The sequence below is a fragment of the Petromyzon marinus genome, chromosome 7, assembly GCF_048934315.1.
Source record: "Petromyzon marinus isolate PM22_M1 ecotype Great Lakes invasive population chromosome 7, UKy_Petmar_22M1.pri1.0, whole genome shotgun sequence".
NCBI lineage: Eukaryota > Metazoa > Chordata > Hyperoartia > Petromyzontiformes > Petromyzontidae > Petromyzon > Petromyzon marinus.
The window spans coordinates 9097417-9120309 of NC_133673.1; the positions used below are offsets into that span (position 1 = coordinate 9097417).

General features: G+C 45.7%; 1 protein-coding gene across 2 annotated transcripts in view; it reads left to right on the forward strand.

The window, feature by feature from the left end:
- Window positions 1-6478: 6478 nt before the first annotated feature.
- Window positions 6479-22893, forward strand: part of LOC116940102 (mucin-5B-like) — a 31591-nt gene continuing 15176 nt past the window's right edge. Inside the window, exons 1-26 of one of the 2 annotated variants that reach the window (XM_076065334.1) lie at window positions 6479-6573; window positions 8866-8913; window positions 9649-9877; window positions 10154-10268; window positions 10385-10469; window positions 10646-10734; window positions 10955-11156; window positions 11957-12079; window positions 12686-12803; window positions 12963-13101; window positions 14118-14213; window positions 14582-14654; window positions 14761-14898; window positions 15039-15203; window positions 15617-15711; window positions 16096-16219; window positions 16795-17047; window positions 18346-18386; window positions 18699-18799; window positions 19494-19645; window positions 20223-20364; window positions 20453-20563; window positions 20651-20836; window positions 21127-21366; window positions 21667-21823; window positions 22333-22461. In XM_076065334.1, coding sequence (XP_075921449.1) covers window positions 6531-6573; window positions 8866-8913; window positions 9649-9877; window positions 10154-10268; window positions 10385-10469; window positions 10646-10734; window positions 10955-11156; window positions 11957-12079; window positions 12686-12803; window positions 12963-13101; window positions 14118-14213; window positions 14582-14654; window positions 14761-14898; window positions 15039-15203; window positions 15617-15711; window positions 16096-16219; window positions 16795-17047; window positions 18346-18386; window positions 18699-18799; window positions 19494-19645; window positions 20223-20364; window positions 20453-20563; window positions 20651-20836; window positions 21127-21366; window positions 21667-21823; window positions 22333-22461 — 3394 coding nt within the window. In that variant the 5' untranslated portion in view covers window positions 6479-6530. The remainder of the gene's footprint in view (window positions 6574-8865; window positions 8914-9648; window positions 9878-10153; window positions 10269-10384; window positions 10470-10645; window positions 10735-10954; window positions 11157-11956; window positions 12080-12685; window positions 12804-12962; window positions 13102-14117; window positions 14214-14581; window positions 14655-14760; window positions 14899-15038; window positions 15204-15616; window positions 15712-16095; window positions 16220-16794; window positions 17048-18345; window positions 18387-18698; window positions 18800-19493; window positions 19646-20222; window positions 20365-20452; window positions 20564-20650; window positions 20837-21126; window positions 21367-21666; window positions 21824-22332; window positions 22462-22893) is intronic. The other variant, XM_032949435.2, reaches the window with a different exon arrangement.

Genomic DNA, 22893 nt, shown 5'->3' on the forward strand with positions numbered 1-22893 from the left:
ATCAGGATGACCCCCAACTCCTGCGCCAATGATAGCAGCCTTTCCAGTGCTAAGGAGTCAAGCGCCGTCCGGTCCATGTGGGGATACGCCTCTTGCCCCAGCGTTAGCAAAGCGCTATGAAAAGCGAGAGGCATCTCGGCCTCCCCCTGCTTCCGCTGCAAAAATCTCTTGCGGGCATTGTATGGCGGGTTGAAAACTGCTGCCATTTGGGCATATGGCCACTGGAGAGTTGACCGATCACCCTCCGGGATGGCCCAGAACTCCGCCAATGCATCGTCGTCGAGGGCCGTCGGTAGGGCTCGCAGGGCCTCTTGTTCCATCCATCTGACGGACAGCCAAGCTGCTTCAAAGCTACGACGGAACGCCGTCCAATTGCCTCCCGCCGCCACGAACTCCCGAACGGGAGGCAGACGTCGTGGTCGGCATGCTGCCCCTTGCATCGTCACGTTAACGTCGTCCCACGTCCTGCTCCAATTGGTGCCCGCCGGCCATGCTGTGCCCTCCGCGGGCAAAATGGCGCCCGGCAACCTCATGGTCTCCGACGTGGGAATCGCCGCTGCAACCGGCTGCTCTGACGCGCCCCGCGGCTCACTCTCAGCGGCGGCCGCCGACAACGCCGTGCCCTTTACGAGCGAAATGGCGGTCGCCAACCACGTGGTCTCCGCCGCGGGATTCGCCACTGCAGACGGCAGCTCCGGCGAGCCCCGCAGCCCACTCGCCGTCCCCTGAATGGCAGGCGCAGACGCGGAGAGCTGCGCGACCAGCTGACCGACAGCCACGAGGAGCAGGTTGAGGCGGCCAACCACCTCGCACCACTCATCCTCGGTTTGTGACACTGGAGGATTGGTGCCCCTCTCGCGCTTATCCGCAGTCGCCGTTCCCGCACCAACGGGGTTTGTAACCTGGGACCTGGGTTCCGAGGAGGAATGACCACTGTGGTCCGGAATTCAACACTGCTCCCTCCTTGTCCCCTCGTTTGTCCACTGGTCCCCTCATTTGTCCACCTCCCCAGTCCTCGCTCTGCCCCGGACCCCCCCCCCCCCCTCGTGACCCGACGGACCGCCCCGCCCTGACCGGGCGGATCCAAGAGGACATTGGCTGTGCCTTCCCAGGCCTGGACGACGAGCAGCTGAGACAGACCCAGCAGCGGGACCCGGACCTGACGGCGGTGGAAGCGGCCCTACAGGGGAAGAGCGCCCTACCGGGACCCTGGAGTGATTTGTATGCCCGGTTGTGTGTGCAGAACGGGGTGGTACGAGAGCTAACCAAAGCCGGCCAGCCAGGGTGCATCTGTGTTCCTGCCCAGGTGCGACCTCAGCTGCTACGGCTGGTGCACGACCACCCGCTCGGGGGCCATGACGGGGAATGGAGCACGGAGCTAGTTGGGATCGACCTACAGGGGCCATTTCCGCGATCCCACTGGGGCAGCCGATATATCCTCGTAGCGGTGGAGTATTTCACACGCTATCCCATGGCGGTGGCCAACCCGATAAGATGGCCATACCCGATAAGACGGCCATTGTGGTGGCCCAGGCATTCGTGGAGCACTATGTACTCAAGCACGGGATCTCCAAACGAGACATTACTGACAAAGGTAGTGAGTTCGAGGCAGAGCTGTTTCAGGCGCTGTGCCCCGAGTTCGGAATCCAGGAGGATTGAACCACGGCGTACCACCCCCAGGCAAACGGCATGGTGGAGCGTATGAACCAGACCCTAGCCGGGAAGCTCAAACGCATGGCGGCCGCAAATCAGCAGGACTGGGACGAACACCTCCCCTATGCCCTGTTCGCCTACGCCACCACAGTACACACGTCTATGGGACAGACCCCGTTCCTAATGATGTTTGGCCGTGAGTCTCGTCTACCCGCAGATCTGTTGTTCGGTGTTCCCCCACCGCAACGGGAGGAGGGGAGCCGCCCCGTGGAGCACCTGATGGAGACTCTGCGAGGGGCCCGGGGCCAGGCCTACCCGCAAAGGGAGGCCGCGCATCGGCGGCAAGAGCAGGGCGCCCGACCCCGTATGGAGCCCCCCTTCTACTCGGCGGGCTCTAAGGTGTGGCTACACACCCCTCGCGTCAGGGCTGGAGAGGTGGAGAAACTGACCACCTACTGGCGCGGACCCTGGACTGTGGGGCGGCAGATCTCCCCCTGGACGGTGCTGATTCAGGGCGGAGAGAGGGGCCGAGAGATGGTGGTCAATGTCCGCCGACAAAAACCATGGAGGGCAGCCCCGGCGATGGAGAACCCCGCCGTTCGGGTACCCCGAAATCCCGGGGTCCCCACACCCCCCATGCTCGGGGGCCTTGCGTGGTATATGGGTCCTACAGGGCCCCGGGCCCTGAGGGGTCACGGCCCGGGCCGGAGGGGTTGGGGACGACGGCCCCTAAACCCTGCTGCCTCCGAGTTTGTTCCGCAGCCTGCAGGTGCTGAGGGACGAGAGGAGCCGTTGGAGTGGAGGAGGAGACCGCCGCCGGAACTCCAGAAGACGAAGCCACCACCCCCGAGGCCGGCCACGAGGGCCGGGCGAGTCCCGCGGACCCCGCGGCGCTACCTCGTGGGGGCAACCCAGGCGAGGTGCTCCAGTCAACCCGGGATGGGGACTGGCACCTCGGGGGGCTATGTGGTGCCACAGCAGCGAAGCCGTTCTGCCGACGCCGTGGCTGCGAAACCGCCACCTCCGAGCGACGGGGCCAACGCTGCTCTCTCCTCAGCACCTCCCACATGAACACACACACCCCCCACATAGAGCCCCGAGGGGAAGTCACCTGGCCGACAGGTTTTCACCCAGAAGCCCTCTCATGGGACTAATCTTCACGGTTTCCTGCGGCCAGGGAATTGGGCGATCTCCCCCGAGACTAACTCGCACCGCGGCGCCGTGACTTGGGTTGTAATTACATGGTCACGACGGGGCTGCTCAGCCACCGCGGGTAGAAAACACGACACACACGGGTCAGCAGGCAGGTAGGGGGGTAGAGCCACGAACGGCGGGAAAACAGGGCCGTCCTCTGATTGGTAGGACAAATGTGCTTGGGCACCAACGAAGCAGCCCCCGAGGTCGTCCCGTTTGATGTAGAAGGTGAAGTGCGGACGTTTGAGAGAGCACCGGTCTGGGGAGAGTGGCGGGAAATACGAGCCACCTGATTGGCCGGGAAGGCCAGTGGATCAACACCGAATTATCTTTGATGTAGAGAATAATAAAAGGCGAGAGAAGATAGGGATAGGTAGTCATGTTGTTCTCAAGTTGGGGATCAGAGTAGTCACCTTGCCGGCCACTGGATCGTCCATGAGACGAGTTCCAGCGCAGCCAGGCACCGCTCCCGGCGAGAACTTCGTGTAGCCTCGCCTCTCTACGGCTTCCCGCACATCCAGTACGCAAGAGAAAGTTGGGATTTAGCGTAGGATCCTAGGGAGTTTAAGTCTAAGGGGACGAGGTAGATCGGGTTTAGACCATCGGGAGATAGGTTAGACCTGCCCTGCTTACTCAGACTGACTCGGGTAGCTCGCAGACACGTCGGGAATAAATCGTCAGTGATCAATAAACCTTGTCGTGTGGTTTCTGCGAGTGTGGAACGGGCGCATGGTGGTGTGAGTCCGCTCGTCGTGGTACGGGGATTTGCACGTGGGTAACTCTGTTGAGGCGGCCATTGTGTGCGCGCCCGACCGGGGTTCCTGCGTCGCTGTACCCTGTGTTCGCGCACGAGTGTGCATTTACCCACGTGTTTGCGCACGCTCCTGCGTGTAGCTCATGGTTAGCGTGTGCGTATGGCGAGTGGCGGCTGACTCGTACAGGGGCTCGTGAGGTTTCTCATGCGCCCTTGTGTTTAACGTGTGCGTGAGGCAGACGGGCGGCATACACGTGAGATTATCCATACAGCCTTTGTTTAGCGTGTGCCCGCGGTGAGCGACGGTGGACTTGCTTGGGTACACGTGGGATTATTCATACAGCCTTTTAAATAATCTCCGAGACAAACCCCCCAATCGGCTACGCATGTACGAGTGACGTCATTGCCCTCTGACCCCTGACCCCCGGTTCAGCACGTGCGAGTGGTGCACGGGGTTGTGTGAGCGGATACGTCGCGTTTGAGTGGCTGAGAAGCAACGGATTGATTCCAGGCAGCCGTGCGCCAGCCCCGAGCTATGACCCCCAAACAGGACCCACGCACATGGTGAACGCTCTGCGTGCTCATAATACAGGTGGGTGGGGGGGGGGGGTATGGGGGTTATATCGCGTAAATATTATTCACAAGTTTATTTGGGTTAGATCGCGTAAAGGTTTTTTTGGGGGGTTAGATCGCGTCAATATTATGGATGGTCGCCTAGGTGTTAAACTGCTCTGCGTGCTATTTGCATCCCAATGTAAAATAAAAAACCGTTGTGGGGGAAACATCAAAACAGTATTCCGAGTCTGTAAATAATTGTCATGAGTACAATGCGATATAATCATCATGAACTCACATTTGACACCTTTACCAAAGTTAGACTGATGGCCTTAATCTAAGTTTTTGTGGTTGTTGTTGTTTGACTTGCATCCCACTGGGATTTTTTGCACACAGCGTTGGTGTATGGTGCTTTTTTCAGGAATATTTTTGCTGTGTTTTTCCATGGATTTTCTGTTTGCACAGTCACATAGTCACTTTAAGATGTTTTTCTTGTTGTTGTTTTGTTTTTTGTTTGTTGTGGTTGCACCCGATTCAAGAGCCGAATGGCTCACAGGGCTATACCAAAATAAACTGAACTGAACGTCGGTACGAGCAAATGTAACCGATGCGTTTTTGTAAATACCTGTCCTGTCAGCTGCAATAAATGCAGATAATGTATTTTTTTATTTAAAGCTTTCGTTACTGCACTGGCCTCTGCTGGGTTAGATCGCGTAAAGGTTATCCGACCAGGAACACATAGCCAGTGAACTCAAGCACGTACACCAAGCTCTTAAGGCTAATGGTTACTGCGACTACACAATCCGCAAAGCTATCACTCCAACCATGAAGAAGGACCCTCTTGAGGAGCCATTCAAAACCATCACTTTACCCTACATTGCGGGGATCACAAAAAATATCTCCAAAATCTTGAATAAACACAAGATCCAGGTCCGATTCAACACATTACATAAAATCCGTGATCTGGTTCCGTCTGTAAAAGATGTGATTCCGGACATACAGTACCCTGGCGTCTACAAAATAAGTTTCCTCTGTGGTAGTAGTTACATTGGAGAAACCAAACGACATCTCTCGGACTTCATCCGTGAACACAAAGCAGACCTAAAACACGGTAGGACCAACACCTCGGCCGTGGCAGATCACTGTTATAATTCAGTAGGCTCACATGAGATTGACTTCTCCAAGACAGAGGTTCTCTGCAAGCCATCTGGCTACAATGAGAGATTCGTTCATGAGGCTATCCACATATAAAACACAGAGACAATTTCAACCAAGAAGATGGATTCTGGCTTAGCAATCATTGGAAGGATTTTATAAACCATTTCGGGTCTTAATTGATTGTTCACGCTTACGGTGGCTTTCAGACCACATCCATTATTTTCGTCTCCCCCCTCCTCTTTTTCGAACATAGATGGACTCGTCCATCTGAATAAACTGTCAAATCGCTCTCCGTGGTGCTAACGTAAAAAAATAACCGCCACTTTTTTCAAATTTTCTTGCTGTGGCTTTCACAGCTGATGATGATTGTTTGTGTTGCAGTCGAAACGTCGTGAGAATTGTATTGTTTTATATTTTTATTATTTTATTGTTTCCCTTCTACGTGACTTTACCGAAAGAACCAAGAATATAAATGTATTTGGAATTAAGTATAGCTGCGCAGAGCCAATAATTGAAATGAAGTTCCGACATTCTCCAGGCAGTTACGATAACGATATAAAAAAACGCGTGAAAGTTTACATATGTATCTCAATTCATTGATTAATATTGAATCTTGTATCGCCAGATAACGTGGGAGAACCGTCTATTATAATGGACGTTTTTCAATGTCTGCAACGTATTTAGTTCAATTGATTTGATAATATGTTTGCACCCGGGCCAATGTAACGACCAAAACCTTAAAAACGTCACATCATCATAAACGAGACACGATGCAAAGAAACGCAAAAATCAAGAGAAACACAACGTAAATTCGTCATTCGAATCACGGTCCTAAAATTCTAAACAAAATCGCCGATGATGGGGTGCATCGTTAACACGGCTCACAATTACCCAGTAAAAATACAACTTTGTCAAGTGGTGGGATCCGTTGGACCAACATGGATGGAACTTTAGTCCATGTTAACTGTATAGTGTACCCACTCCCCCTCATCCATGAATGAATATAAACGAGATTAATTTACATCACAGTCGGACATGCGAAAAACGTGCAAGCCCATGGACAATTGTATTACAAATGTGATTGATAAGGCGCAAGGTAATTTCACTCCCAGGAACTGGTCTAATTGGTAATTGGCAATCAGCACGCAAGCCTTTCATATAAATATGTATGGCATAAGCGTGGACATTGTATCCCGTCTCCTGAATTGCGGATACGATGAAGGCTGTGTGGTCAGGGCTGTGTGGCCTGTTTTGCGCAGGTAAGCGGAAGTGTAGTGGTTTATGTAAATAGGTGTTTAAATTGCAATGCAGCTTGTTCGATATGTATTGCGTTTTTTTTTATATTTACGGAGTTGCAAAAAAGACTACCAGCTATAGAACCTAAAATATGGTAAAGTAATTATTTTATAACGACTGCAAGTAGTTTTATTTTATGTATTTTGAAAAGCCATAACCTATGGCAGTTTTTTTTAATAACGTGCTTCTCATTCACCCCTATAGTTCTTGTACTGTTAAGATGGCTTGTTGCTGTAGATCGTGGTAGGTTGGCGATAGATTGCGGCGAAATCCTTAATTCTGATGTTGTACTGTATGCTCTTTGCCTTGACCAACACGTGTTTTGGTTTTTCAAATTGGTAAGCCACATGCAGAGTTTACGGAGGACTTCCTCCAGTAGTCGGATGCCGAAAAAGATTGCTGCACGTATGATACAATGTAAAGCATAGGTTTGTGTAATACGAGCCCAGCAACGGAGTTCGATCTATGGCCAACATCCTATGTAATGCTTGACATTGCAGTCTTCTCTGCACATTGTTGTTTTTTCAATGCAAAAGTTGGTGAATGCTATAATCGGCTTTGTTTTAATGTAGAACTATACATCGGGCTCGTATTTAGGTGTTTCATGGTAACTAATTGTTATGTTACCATATTCACCAATCTGCTTTTTATATGTAGGCATTTGTAACCAATATTACCCATAATATAGAAAAAAAATTCTATATGATCGCGCAAGTGCTCTGACGCGGCCGAAATGGTAAAATAGACTGTTTACCGAAAGAAAATGCACACTGACGCCGATCAGAGTCTCACCATAACCCCGCACAGAAATGACCTCGAGACGCTCCTACACTGGGCTAAGAAAGACGGTCATAGTCTAAGTTAAATTTAAGCATTTTTATAACGGAACTATAATTGAACGGTTACAATAATGCACTGAATGGCAAAATCCAATAACACGAGAGGTTGAAACTGACCACTTAATTAAAACTCTTAATACCATACGTTGCGGAAGTAACTGCAACTAGCCAGATTTTTTTTTAAACATAACGTCGGAGTCCTATTTGGCACTGACCATAAAATACGAACTAATTTGGTACCTAAGATGTGTCACAGAAGGTGTAAACCGGATTATTGCACTTGTGGCAAATGCTATGTTAGGCACACAGGACGAATGATTGGCACGAGACTAAAATAACACCAGTAATATTAAACACATTCTCCTGCGGAGGGAGCTGGTAGGAATGTTGGGTTGCTCGGTCAATGGCCAAGGTCAACGGCGGCACCACGTGGTGTATTCCGCAATTATGCCTGACTGAGGGTGGGCACAAGCCGGCGTGAGTAGGTTAAACGTTGAGTTTTATAAGGGCACCACGGGGTGACCCCACCCTCTCAACCCAGCCCCTCCCATTTTATCCCGGTGTCTGAATACACGTGAACAGACATACACAATTAATCCCCTGCCTCCTGTGAATTAATCCCGGTTGGGCTTCCAGTCCACTACGTTTCCTACCAGTAATACGCCCAAATACAACTGACAGTGGTGGAACAAGCGTGCCAAAAAGGACACTCAATTGATTTTGATAATGTTAAAGTTCCGTGGGAAAACTCTTTGACTTGCCAAGACTAATTGGAGAATATATTGAAATTACGTTAAATTGTTTTCACCGTTTTTTGATAGCTACAGGATTGGTGCTGCTTGGAAGCGAATCCTCAATGGTTTAAATGCATGCCTAAAATACAGGTTGCCATACCTCCAATGGGAATTGCCTATCCACCGACAATGACAGATACTGCTGTTGCACGCAAACAATAGGAGGTACAAAAACAATGCATGCATAAATGTGGTTTTTCTTCACCATATGGATGGCTATTGTACTGTCTAAACATGCTTTAATCCCCCCCCACCTCTTGGCACGTGATGGGCCCAACAGGAAGAAGTTTCCACAACTGGCTATTGCCTGATGCTAGTTGCAATTACTGGCAAAACGTCGTACTCCAACGATTGTGAATGTTGTGATTTTTGCTGTACTAGTAACATTGCCGTGTTCTGTTTACGTAACAAACTTTCTAATTGGCTGTCGGGTGATGGTGAATTTGACAACTGTGTGCTCTAACACACTCTTGTGGATCTGCGTTTTTATGTTTGTGCTTTCAAGTCTCCCACTGCGTAGCTGCAGTGAAAGAATAATTGTCTTGATTTCACATGCCTGAAAATTATCTATTTGTGGATTAATTTTTTTAATGTAATCCAAATGCACTTTTGTGTAACCCAGTAGCTCTCGTGATCACTGCAGAGCCCCCTGACCCTGTGCTTCCTAGTGGTGAGTTTGCACATTACATGCAATGCCAACATTTGTTTGCACGAATTGGCCAAATTTCAAGATACTCCTTGCCAAAGCTGCTGCTACCAAGCCTTGCCATCTGCATTTACTAGATCCTGTTGTGCACTTGACACCAACCTCAATTTTCCATTTAGCTGGCTACTATCCCTTTGCTGCTCTTGTCGTCATTGAGGTGGCACCTAATATTGCTATTATATGTCATAGCCATCCCAACGGTTCCTGAATGCATTAAAGAAAGCCATGTAACAATTGTTTTTATAGCCTGCTGTTTAATTGTATTAGTGTCCTCTGCATGCACTTAGTCGTACGTTGCTTTATTTAATACTCATTGATTATTTTGTGTCAAACCCTTTTTAAGATTGAATAATTAATTTGAAATGACCACCTGAACTAGCCCGTTACATAGACTAACATTACAACGTTCGATGTACAACATGGTGATAAGGTTAAGGGTGGCCATCTGTTAACCGGTCTTACCTTTTATCCCTACCCTGACTAAGGGATACTAAGTGATCATTACAGAAAATTATTAATTTATTCACAAGAGTGAATCTTGTGCACAGGGAAGTCCCAACCTATGATAGTTTAACCCAATTCGGTTATTTCTTGCTACAAAGATGTGATGAAAGCTACGGCTAAATTGGGATCTTATCGCAATAAAAAAAAAACTTTTTCAGATTTGCTGTGCTATACCACGCATGTTTGGTTCTTCAGAGGGTGTGTGCAGCACGTGGGGAGATGGATTTGTGAAGACCTTTGATGGATCCTTCTTTCAACTGCAGTCCAACTGCTCTTATACATTAGCCCGAGATTGCCGGTCACCATTCCAGGAGTTCAACATTGTCATAACGCGCATCAATGGAGCCTACCTTAGCATTTTGATCCAAACCGAATCTGATATGGTGAAGATATCTGATGGAATTGTATCGCTTGGACAACAAAGGTGAGGAAGGGAAATTAACCTTGAATTGTACTGAATTTTAGGTTGTGGGGCTGCCAAAGTATGTGGTTTACTGTAATTGTCCTGCATAAAACATCGTGCAATCTTTTTTCTTAACTATGCTGGAACTTTGTTCACTTTAACGCCATTTTTGTAATGTTGGTGCTTGCATGTGTATTTTCCTGCTTTAAAGGATTTCGAACCATGCAGTGCCATACTCATGTACTTGAGCTGTTAACCATTTCCATGTGGGTGAGTAACTATTTTATACTTTTCCAGTGTGGTCGTGCCATACAGCAACACTCGGCTACACATCACTCGGTTTGGGATGGGACTCAAGATCACCCTACGCAATCCTGGTATAAAGATAATCTGGGCCCAAGACGTCTTGTTGGTATGTAGTGAATTTCTGACGGTTGTGAACCACCTTTTTAAGTGGCACCCCTGGCATTCCTTTTTAAGATCTTTTGCTCAATTGCTGTTGTGAACTGACTGACCATGTGCCTTTAGGTGGTGGTTGGCAGAGGTGCTCGTGATGGCATGTGTGGACTTTGCGGAAACTTTGATGGTCAAAAAGAGCTGAGTGCTAATTATGGTAAACTCTCAAATATCTATTTTCATATCTACTATACGTAATGGCACTTTCATGCTCGTCGAACACTGCATTTGCACTGAAAGTAGCTGTCAACTGTGGTTAATCCACTGCATGGGGGCAGCATAGCTAATGTATGTTGAAGGTTTACACTGCAAATTGAATATTTCTGTATGCAGAAAATATGGACTTGCTGGCATACGCGTACCCACAGAGACTGAACCAGGAGTGTGAGGTGAAGAGTGGCCCAGTGTGTTCTGAATCTTGGGTAAGTAGGCAAGTGTACCCTGAACCCCCCCCAAATTGGGAGAATTTACATAGGTGGCTTTTAATTATACATACAGCATGGAAACTTGGTAAACCTATTGTACTTCGTAATGCAACAATCTTTTCAAACAAAGCATTGCTTTAACTTGTCCTATATATAGACCTTTTTAATGGCAGATTCTTTAAAATAGTCCCTTTTATCTTGCCTTTGCCTCCCAAAGATGTGGAGCACCTGCAGTTTGGCAATACAGCGTATGGGTCCATGTGACGTGCCTGCATCTGGCTTCGTGGCGATGTGCATGAACGAGCAGTGTCATTGCGAAAACCAAACCATGTGTGGCTGCCCCTCGCTCACCGCCTTCTCACTCGAGTGCGTCATCGGAGGTGCCACTTTGGCCTCCTGGCGGACGTCGAACCTCTGTGGTACGTTAATGGTCCTGGAGGTATGTAGTGCCTTCAGCGACATGACCAGTGTAAAAAATGGATATAATTACGACTACAATAGCCCATTAGTGCGACGTCCACATGCCGCACCCTCCCCCATCATTAATAAAATGATAATGAGCGGGTGGATTTGTACACTCGCGCGGAAGGTCGAGCGGAAATAATTTCTTAAGTTTCACGTTTCTTATTGGAAGTGCGTCTAATAAATAATTACAAGTGGATTTGGTTTTTTTTCTTCAGCACTTGACAAAAGATTAATTTATGCTTCTACATTTTGGCTAAATAGACCTTTCTCGGTGATTTGCCAGCTAATATTGCAATCCAATTTGTTTGAACCCCAGCGATCGAAAGCATAAGAGGAATAAAATATCAGAGCAGTGACTTAGAACAAATTGAAAGTCGGTTATATACAGTACTAGTGACGTATTTCATGATCTACTTTCATGTAAGATTCTCTACCATTCAATTTACACTACCATCATACTCTGCTGATTTTTTTCGTCAAATTTACTTCCGTCCTAGTACGGTCAAAGAAGCTACTATTACATATTGGCATCTCTCAACCACACGTTAGGTCTCGGGCATATTTAATCTTTTACTCCTGATGCATATAACATGGCTGAATTGTGTATTCAAGTCTCAAACTTTGGGCTATTGAAAAGCAATGGTGCAGGAGTGAACCTGGACTTAATCCTGTAACGCCTGTATAGCATTCTAGTTTTAATATGCCATCTGATGATTATGACTAATGCGCACTGCCTTGTCTTTTGTGCCCACAGCTCCCCAGGATTGTCCTGGTGACCTTGTATACGAGGAGTGTGGCTCCACCTGCCCACAAACCTGTGCCAACCCCTTCCAGCCCATGTGCCAGGGTTGTGTACCTGGCTGTTTCTGTCCACCTGGTGAGCCATGGACCTGCAATATTAAAATGATTTGCAGTGAACCGCATATGGTTGGGCTATGGTTGACTTTGGCGTCTTTCTCATTATACTGTTTTAAATGCGTGCTAGTTTACTATTGATTGAATTGTTTAAAATTTAACATGCTTGGTTTCATGTTCAGGTGCTAATGTAAAACGAAATTTCATCTATATATGGTATTCTACTTAAATTGCTGTTTAACTTGATTCATAAGGATTTCTCCATAAAACGGTAGTGTGTTTTTTGGTTGCATACAAATGAACTGACTTTTACTTTTTGCAGATGGAAACTAAATTTTCTATTTAACCTTGGGTAAAATCAGAAGTCTGATCTTCAACCACCCCCTTTAAACAAAATCCCTCGCCACCTGGTTTGCAATAAAGCAGCACGCTCCTTCCCTGGTTGAACATGGATCCTCTTGCCATCTTTGCCTGTCTCTCATGATCTTGCGTACCATGCCATCTGCTTTTCTCGTCTCTTGGCTGCTCAATTGCAACCTAAAATCCTCCCATATCTAATGGACTGCATATTCTTAGCTTCTTGATTCACCAAGTCGTTGTAACGTTTCACCGCCTCATTGTTTTGCAGACTCTGTGCTAACCGTGCGCAATGGGACTACCTGCGTGTTCCTAAGCGACTGCAACTGCACTCTGAATGGAGACGTGTACGCCCCTGGTGCCATTTCTCAACAGGGTTGTCGAAGCTGGTGTGTTTTAAACATCCTGTTGTGGGACACCACCTAACTAGTTTTTTAAACCAAGCACTTGCTAAGCGGGGAACACGTTTGGCATCTGGCTTGGTCTAGCGTTTTATAAACCAATGATGTGCAATACAAATTGACACAACTCGTGACATCCTATTGCAGTGTGTGCGAGACTGGCCAATGGAGCTGCAATTCCCTGCCGTGTGCCGATGGTTGTTCCCTGGAGGGTGGCTCCAACTTCATCACGTTTGACCACAAGTCGTTCAGCTTCAATGGGAACTGCTATTACTACCTTTCCATGGTACTGCTGTTTGTCGCACGAATTCTTGCTGTTGAGCATTTACACAAGGGTTAATTAGAGCAATCCTTTTTCCAAAGTAACACTTCCACGTGCTCATTCAAAATAAACGCCTTCAGTTTTCACAAGTCTGCATAGACTTCCCAGGCAGTTACTGTAAAAACATTATTTGGAATCTAATCTGAAATTGTAAGATTTCCACCAAGTAAAACTACTAGAATTGTTTGGCATTTATTGATGAGGTCCTATATATTTTATGCAATTGCAATGTGTAAAATACATTTGTGCAAGTTTTAGCTTTGGCTCAATATATCCACAATTGAGTTATAAAAAATAATTTATTCTACATTGGCGTGACCCCCCCCCCCCCCGTAACAAGCATGCCAAGTCTCCATCTTGCACAGACTTTTAAAATCTTTATGAAATGGTCTGATTTTACATGCACCTTTTTTCCATTGCTCCTTTTGAGCCATAACATTTCTAAGACATCTCTCAACAGTTCTTTCCTGCCGACCTAATCTAGCTTGTGACATACTCTTTAGTTCTATTGGGTAAAGTCACGTAGGTGAAAATAAAACAAAAAATCACGACGTTTCGGCCACAACACAAGCGGCCTTCATTGGGTGAAGGGACGAGACTGTCTAGAGGACAGCGCTGGACCGAACGCAGCCAAGCTCCAGTGCTGTCCTCCAGACAGTCTTGTCCCTTCACCTGATGAAGACCGCTTGTGTTGTGGCCGAAACGTCGTGATTTTTTGTTTTATTTTCACCTACGTGACTTTACCCAATAGACCCAAAAAGTGAATCCCAGCAGTCACGAAAGCTTTAAATCTAGCTTGTAACACTTGCAGCAGCTCCCTACATCGTTTGTAATATGTACTTTGAATTTTGCATTCTTACATTAGCCCAAATATGCTACTAACTCTTGGTGACAAGCCTATCCATGGTGACTATTTCAGTGAAGCAAGCACTTGCACATGATTTTTTACAGTTTCTCATGGTCTTCATTTGCCTTGCCAGAGCGCTGATTGGGTCATTGAAGTTCTACTCCGACCATGTTCGTCATTTCCAGTAGAAAGGGCTTGCTTGAAGAGCGTGACTCTGAAATCTCAATCGGTATGTACAACAAGCTACACTTAACAAGTGTTCATGCTGCCTAATAACAGGATGTTTAAGGCATGCAGGTGTGCTAATTCTAGGTGGCAATAGCTTGCAGTGGCCACCTGCTGCACTTGTTAAGGGACTTCAACAAAGGCTTGCTAATGGCACCTGCTATTTAAAACCCAATTTGAACTCTTTAAATATGGTTTCACTCTTCCCGTGGTTCTCCATAATGGCAATTAATACAATTTGAGTTGGCTTTTTTAAATGGTACTCTACATGCTTTATACGTTTGCATGCCCTTCATAGAGCATAGACCATCAACTGCATTTTCACCTGCTATGACTGACCTATGAAACTAAATGTTGTTTTTTCATTACCAGATGTCCTATGAATTCAAAAGCAATGGCAACATCCTATCCTCTAAAATGATTGTCCCGCTGCCTCACGAGTCCGGTAAATGTAAACGCTATACCAGTGAACTATGGCTCTTTGCATCTTTTGGCTCTTGGGGAAATTGTAATGTTGTGCATTTGTATTAATGTCTATTCCAATGTTGCAGGCAAAATCTCAATTTATAAGACCTCTTCAATGTTCCTGCAAGTGTTCACGTCATTTGGCCTAAAAATGCAGGTGCAGATCTCTCCCAGCATGCAAGTGTATATTACACTGCCTGAAGAATTTAGGGGCCAGACAAAAGGTAATCTTATTCAGGTCTTTCACAAATGTAAATGCTTCGAAACAATATTGCCATAAATTGCACCACTGGCTGAAACTTCCCATTTTTAAGAAAATTCTGAGCTACCATCTGCACCAAATGTGTGTGTGTGTGTGTGACAGGGCTGTGTGGAAACTTCAATGGAGTTGCTACGGATGACTTCATGTCTAGCCAGGGCCTGGTGGAAGGCACAGCTGTTGTGTTTGCCAATTCCTGGAAGGCAAGCTCTGATTGCGAGGACATTGATACAGTGGTTCAAGATCCGTGCCTACTCAACATGGCCATAGGTAGTTCACGCTTTTCGATTCCTTCCTATTTGTAAGGATCTGTGAAAAAGAAATGCATTAGTGCGTCTAGGCCTCCATAACAGGAGGGGACCACAAGTAAAGATTTAATGTGCATAACCTTGGTATACTAAAGGTGCCTTGGAATTGGGCGTTTGGCTTTTAGTGAACTGGCCAACTTTGGTTCCCCAAGGCTTGGACACACCCAAGGCAAAAAGGAATTTGCATAATGCACCATTTTTGCCCTGATGGCCATCTTTCTCAAATGGTAATTGCAGAGTTCCAGAATCTGCCTTAATTTTCCTAAACCTTTATGCAAGTCTGGACACATGGTTTCAGTGTTTGTTCGTGTACCACTGCATAGTAACAGCCTTAATTATGTGGAAGTAAAGCCTTTGAACTGTTTATTTCGCCAGCGGAAAGCGCCGAGCGCAAGTGTTCCATTTTACGAGCACCTTCTGGAGTATTTGCACAATGCCATCACCTACTAGACCCCTACAGATACTACAAGGTAATACTTTGTTAATGAAGCTCGTTTATTTTAAAAAAACATGCATGCACTTATTGTAACTAATACATTCGCTTTAAATGGTGGCAATCAAGGTTTCTGCAAGCTTGGAAACTTCAGGTTTTGATCTTAAAATTTGTGGGGTTCCTGGCTTTTATAAAGGTCCATAATTTCATCTCCATACTATGGCGATTTGTAATGGATGCATTTTTCTTATCCACGTATTATAATTGAATACGATAGTTCAATTCATTCAGTGTAGTCTGGCCATTGGAAAAATGACTGCCCGAGAAGGAGGCTCTACTGCTCTGGACCCCCTTCCCTCTAAGAGTATGGGCAAATACAGTGATTGCATGATTGGAACTTTGTCCTTTACCGTGTGGTCAGAGGTGCATGTCAGATGCGTGCAGCTGCCCAGCAGGCCAGGATTGTGTGACGGACACTCAGTTTGCCTATGCCCGTGCCTGTGCATCCAAGGGCAATGTGCTGCATGGATGGAGGAGAGCCACTGGTAATGCTGCACTTAAAACTACCATTTTGGGAAGGGGTCTAAGAATATTGCTTCCAATTAAAAAATGTCTGGGATATTGGGTAAGATGAAGGGTTCTGCAATTGACCAGCTCTCACCTAATCGTATGGGCAGTTGCCCACCATGTTCGCCATTTGAATGAATGACATTCTGCTTGGTGTGCAACCTCCAGTCATTTGCAAGTGCTGAATTGACTGGCGACTAGCAGGACAAATTTTAATTATACCTTTAACATTGCCACGAGCGCACTATGATAGAGACCCAGGAATTTGCATTGATTTGATGCGTCATTCCTAGCCAGTCCATACATTCCAATGCGCCGCATAGTCACGTTGTGGGTTTGTTAACCTGGCAATTCCAAGGGTTGCAACAATAGCGTTTTTAAGCTCGGCAACGATCGGCAGGCCAGTTGTATGCCATATTTTTATTGGCTTGTCTGCTATGAATTCGGCAATTCCTCATCTACATAAGAATATCAAGATTTGCCTGTTTACTTGACTCCTAAATTCTATTGACTTTAAACGGCTAACGGAATGATACTACTTTTTTTCTTTCAGATTCACTGGTGGGGTGTCTACAGAACCAGTTGTTTAGTTACGCCAGTGATGGCTGTAAACGAACATGCCGCTCTCTGAGCAACCAAGGTGTAGCATGCACCGTGACTGATGTGCCTGTGGAAGGTTGCCAGTGCCCTAGGGGGCTGTATGCTGACGACCAAGGGACATGTGTTTCTGTGTCTCGCTGTCCCTGTTTCCTGAATGGCGAGAAGGTCCAACCAGGCGCATTTGTCTACATAAATGGTCTTTCTTGGTACGTGCAAAGCTTAACCATCTTCCCAGTGTCGACCGCCGTAATGTTCTTTCCCTGCACCAAATGAAGCATGCACGTTCATTTTGATTTTAATGATTTAAAGTTCTGAACAAAGATTTGGAAGGACTGCAGTGGCTATAGAATGAGTGGAATCTTATTAGGGAAGGCAGACCTGTAATGGTTGATTAAATCCCAGCAAAACCTTTTCAAAATGGGCCTCCCAAGTTTTTAAAATATGGCGTACGTCCCAAGTGTTCTACTGCTAGAGATTTGCATTTTTCAACATCACAATTAAGCATTTTTAAATTGTTGACTTGTAGAAGCACTTGTGCAGACTTCTCTCGATACCAAATGATTACGGAAACTAAATGCCTCGAAAGTATAATGGGCGTTAGGCAGCGACTCAAATTGTGCAGTGTCTGTACATGGTCAGTCATGCCTAAAGTTTAATGTGGTTTTGTTCCACGTTAAGCAAAGGATTGCTGTACTGATTCGCATTTGCACTGTCAACTGCCTGTAGTCCCCTGCTGGGGCAATTATACATGAGGTTACACCACCATACTCTGTAATTCTTTATTCTTGCTGCTCTGCTATACAGCTCATAGTTTGACAAAAACGCCATGCATTTATGTAATGTATGCAAAAACGCGTACATTTACCATAGTCCAAGACCTTAACCTTTTGCACTGTACATTGTGGCTTTAAAAAATATATTCTAGTAGATATAAATATTTAAATTGATACAATTTCTGTAACGTTGCTTCACCTTGGGTGCATATTCTTTTATGAAAATTATCTTGTGTAGGTAATTGAAGGCGGTATTCAATTTGTACACTTAGGCAATTTTGCCAACAATTCACGTCGCAAATTCCTCCTGCATGAGTGCACTGGTTATAGGTGCCAGGTAACTATCTTGTACTCGAACAGCCCTTCTACTGCAGTCTCCATTTTTTTTCGGAATGGCCAGTGGAATATGCCATCTCTCACTCTTCAGGCCCATATAGTAAATATTGTGTATCACTTTAAGGGGAAACACTAAGCTTCACCTTCTGGGGTTTAGAATGTACCGGTTTTTTTGATTGACGGACCTTTTAATTCCTAACATGTATGCCAAAAACATTACAAAGCTAAAACGGCACGTCTACAAATTTCCATAACATCCTGCAAGCAAACATAGCTATGGCTTGCAATACATCAAATTTGACTTCACACGGGCAATGTCGCTGTCCATTTTCATAGGCTATAATTTGATGCAAATGTGAATTCGTATGCTTAACCCAAACATTCCTCCATTTCAGTTATTGTAAGAATGGAATACTGCGTTGCCAAGATTACCCAGGTATGAGCTATCATAAATCGTACATCTTACCATAAATGTGCAGAATTTTGCAGCCCTTTAATTTGTAGATTAAAAGGCTCTTGAACCCATTTGTTTTCAACCTGGTGAAGAGCATTTCCCAGAACCCCCGTTGAAATTGCTGACCGTTGTAATATACTTTTGTATTGCCTTGTGGTTTTTTTTCATATACTAACGCTTCCATGTTAATGGGAGGGGGGGGGGGTTGCTCCCTTTTCATGGAGGGTAAGAATACAAAACATGGGCTCTTGACACCATTGTCTTTTTCAAGGTGGTTTTCTCCTTTCTCAACAGAATGTAATCCCCCAATGGTTTATACCGACTGCATCAACAGCCAGAGTGGCGTTTATGGGAAGGCTTGTGAGAGAACCTGCGAGTTGCAGGAACCCCCATGTGTAAGTGTCCATATTCCCAAATTCATCATTTGTGGCCTGGAAGTACTGTTTGTTGCAAGAGTTGATTTAATTTGACTGCCCTTGTTACTACTGCAGGTATATTAACCATACAAATGTGCCTTGTCCCTTCAGTGGCCATTAAATATCCTTTTACGCCTGAGCAAAAACCGACCTTTTAGACTTTTGCCAGCTTTTTGGCTTGTATAGCGTTGCAACATCTCTCCTGGAAAGACTTGATTCTGGAGATCTAAACAGAAGTGCAGTCTTGTGGGGGAAGCACACAAGTACATTTCAAGGGTTGTGGCCATGAGGAGCCCCTGGTCACATGGGTTACCCATTGCTGATGTTGGCACTTTGCACCCAAATATTCATTTTGAAGCCTTCCTCAATCTCCAGAGGCCAACATATTTTTAGATGCGACATTCCACTGCAAAGTAGTCCAGCAACTGGGTTGCAGAATTTAGCAATGCACCAAGCTCTACCATTTTGTTCCCAAATATTCAATGCGGTGATGACCTAACCTTCTGGCCTTGTTTAATCATGGCCATTTTGGACCTAGCCTTGGTAGTATTGTCATTTGATGGGTGTGATCATACTACCAATATCTTTGACAATGATTCAATTTTTGTATGTATAAAAGCAAATACAGTTGAAGTGCTGAGTGTTAAACCGATTTTTTTGTTTGCATGTCCAGCTCGGCATACGGTGCTATCCAGGCTGCGTTTGTCCAAAAGACCTTGTGAGAACTCGCAATGACACTTGTGTCCAACCACATTTTTGCCCGTGCCAGCACAATGGCATTACATATGCACCTGGGGATTCGATCCAAGTTGATTGCAACCAATGGTAAGGATGTTAATGGGTCTGACAATGGGGCGAAAAGCCACGGTTGGTGTATGCATGCTTGACTTTCTTGTCAATTTGAGCTGTAAGGCTAAATTAACCTCGGGTTTTAGAGTTGTTGAAATTGGTATTTTGCCTTTTTAGGTGTTGTCACCTATATTAGGGAGGTATTCACAAGTTTAGTTGTATAGTCTACAACAGGATGTGCTTTAGATTTGGAATATATTTGTAGTGGCACAGACTTATTTTTAAATGCACCAATTTTCCTTAATACATTTGGAAATTCCAAACCTTTAACCTTTACTCATAAACCCACAATGCATCTTGGAAAATGCCTGCCTAAAAAGACACCTGGCTGTTATGTAGATGCTAAGCCTGTTTTGGTCATCTAATGGATAAATTCACCCCAGGTTATTGACCTTGGTTGTGTGAATATTGACAACTATTCTATAGAATTCTCCAGTTTCCTTCCCAAATGCTAACCCTCCAATGGACAATGAAAGCTTCTCCCTTTTGACTTGGTTTGGCATTTGTGGGTAGATTGTGCTTACTACATAATGCATTGTCATTTGCATTTCAGCAACTGCTCCAATGGTTTCTGGAACTGCACCAAGAACTACTGTGCCGCCATCTGCAAGACATTTGGAAATGGCCATTACACCACATTTGACGGAAAGGGTTTCTTGTTTAATGGATACTCCTGTGAATACGTAGTAGCACAGGTATAGACCTTTTTTCTCCCCCTTATAACGAGACGCACAAATCTTTATATTTAACATGTCTACATATCAAACTTTGTTTCGTTCATAGGACTACTGTGGCACCAGTCCACAAAATGGAACGTTCCAGATCACCGTGGAGAACGTACTGTGTCGCAGTACCTTGTCCACTTGCTCCAAATCCATAAGATTCTTCCTGCAGGCAAGACTGTGCACTCGCAATTCAAATCGCATTAAAGTTGCCCAACTTTTGCTTTCTGAAATTTAGAATGTTGTTTTCTATTCCCAGGACCAAGAGATAACATTGGCAGATGGGACCTATTCATTCTCTCTCAGGTCCAAGAGTATTAGCAGCACACACAGATTTAGGGTTTATTCTGTTGGGCTGTACCTAATTGTCGATGCTGCAAATGGAATAAAACTAGTCTGGGACCGCAAGACAACCCTGTTCATCAAGGTCACCCCGGACAGGAAGGTGAGCCATACATATTTATTTAATTACCAACTCTCTTTCCATTGTTTATGCTGCCATTTTTAGGAAGATGGTCTTCACGGAGCACTTTCGCTATTGAGACATTTACACTCATTTGTAACTTGGGCATACAAACCGTAGTTGCACGTCCACCCCAGGCTTGTATGTCTATACAATAAGCTTGGTTGCGGTGCACATTGTCTAAATGTGTGCTAACATGTACACTAAATTCTTGTCATGGGTGTGCTGGAAATTTTTAAACTAGTCTAACGCAATGTAATTGTTCTTCCTAGAATGAGCTGTGTGGCCTTTGTGGCAAGTACAACGGGGATGTGTCTGACGACTTCACCATGCGGGACCACTCGGTGTCGGCTAATGCGCTTCAGTTTGGGAACAGCTGGAAGGCCGACGATACATGCCCAGATATGGGCGAGGAAGTCCCTTCTTGTGTGCTGAACTTTAACCGCAAGGCATCGGCCGAGCGGGAGTGCAGCCTCCTTAGCAGTGGGGTGTTTGCATCATGCCACGGAGAGGTACGCTTTGCCACTCACTAATTGCAGCGTGGTTGCTTGAATTGTGCAAGTTTCTGAGAACAATGTTTGCAGGGTGAAGTGGCTTATACCTAACACCAATTTATTCTATGCAATTTTCTTTTATTGCTCTGCAGCCTTTGTACCCAAAAATGCAATTGTGTATGCCTAGTTAGCTCGTATTTTTTTTGCTAGTATAAACTACAGCTGGCCTTTTCCATACACGCCTTGCAAAGAAAAAATGTTTACCTAGTGCTAATGTCTGGCTTTCATGCCACCCTTGTATGGGGGGGGGGGGGGAAGGTGGACTACGTGCCATACTACGAGGCCTGTGTACGTGACTCGTGTGCATGCAACACTGACTTGGAGTGCAAGCTCTTCTGCACTGTAGTGGCTGCCTATGCAGAAGCATGCAATGCGGTTGGCCTGTGCATCCATTGGAGGACCCCGGACTTATGCCGTGAGTGACACCTGAAAAACACGCATGCACTGCCTAGAATGTCCATTTTGTCCCCTCGTGTGCCTCCATGTGGTGCGTTTTTCCTGCTGGGACAAAGCTGCTGCTGGACAACAGGCCGGAGTCCATAGACTGATTATCATACAAATATTCGGGTTGACCTACCCTGTTCTAATAATGGAGAACCTCCCATGGGTGGAAATCCAAGGGGTTGGACACAGACCTTGGGTCATGTCTACACTTCACCTTTGGCAAGCTTCCAGTAATTTCATGAGTTTGGAATATCTGCAACTGTCTTGGTGTATGCGCCCCAACACCTGTGACTCAACTTTTCCACGAGTGCATGAGTAACTTCTGACCTCTAACAATGCTGTTTTGAAATGCATTTTGCTTGTAAAGATTCATATGGGACATTCCAAACATTGAAAAATATGGTTTACCTAACTTAAAGTAGTCTGTTACTTAACTTTAGCACCTAAATGACACCCCTGATTGCTCCTGTTTTTTGCCAGCTGTTTTCTGTGACTTCTATAATGACCCCAACGCATGCACCTGGCACTACCATCCATGTGGCACTGTCAACACCAAAACTTGTGACGATCCAGAAGGCATCAACCTGGGTGACTTCCCAAGGCTTGAAGGTGAATGCACATGCTTTTCAATTGACTGATCCAGAACCAAATAAGCAAGGTTTGTTTGGTACCTCATCCAGTTCTAGACATTCTCTGCACATTATATGAAGTAAATTCGACTTGAACATTCTTGATTTTAATATTTTGGCATGGTCTTGACTTTACCACCCACTTACTGGCTTCAGGCCTGACTAGTCCATGGGCCAGAGTCGCAAATTGGTGTACAACCTTGGGTAGAAAGATCGGTTGCCTCCAAATATTTGCACGACAAAGGGAATAATTTAAACCGTTTACTAATGTAATCGTTGCCTCGTGCAAAACTGTCCTGCAGTTTTCACAGCGGAGACTTCCAACGTTATTGACACGTACATGAAGTAGCACTTGTTTATGCAAGTGCTTGCCACAATACCTTGCTGTTCTCGGGCATAAACAATCACGCCA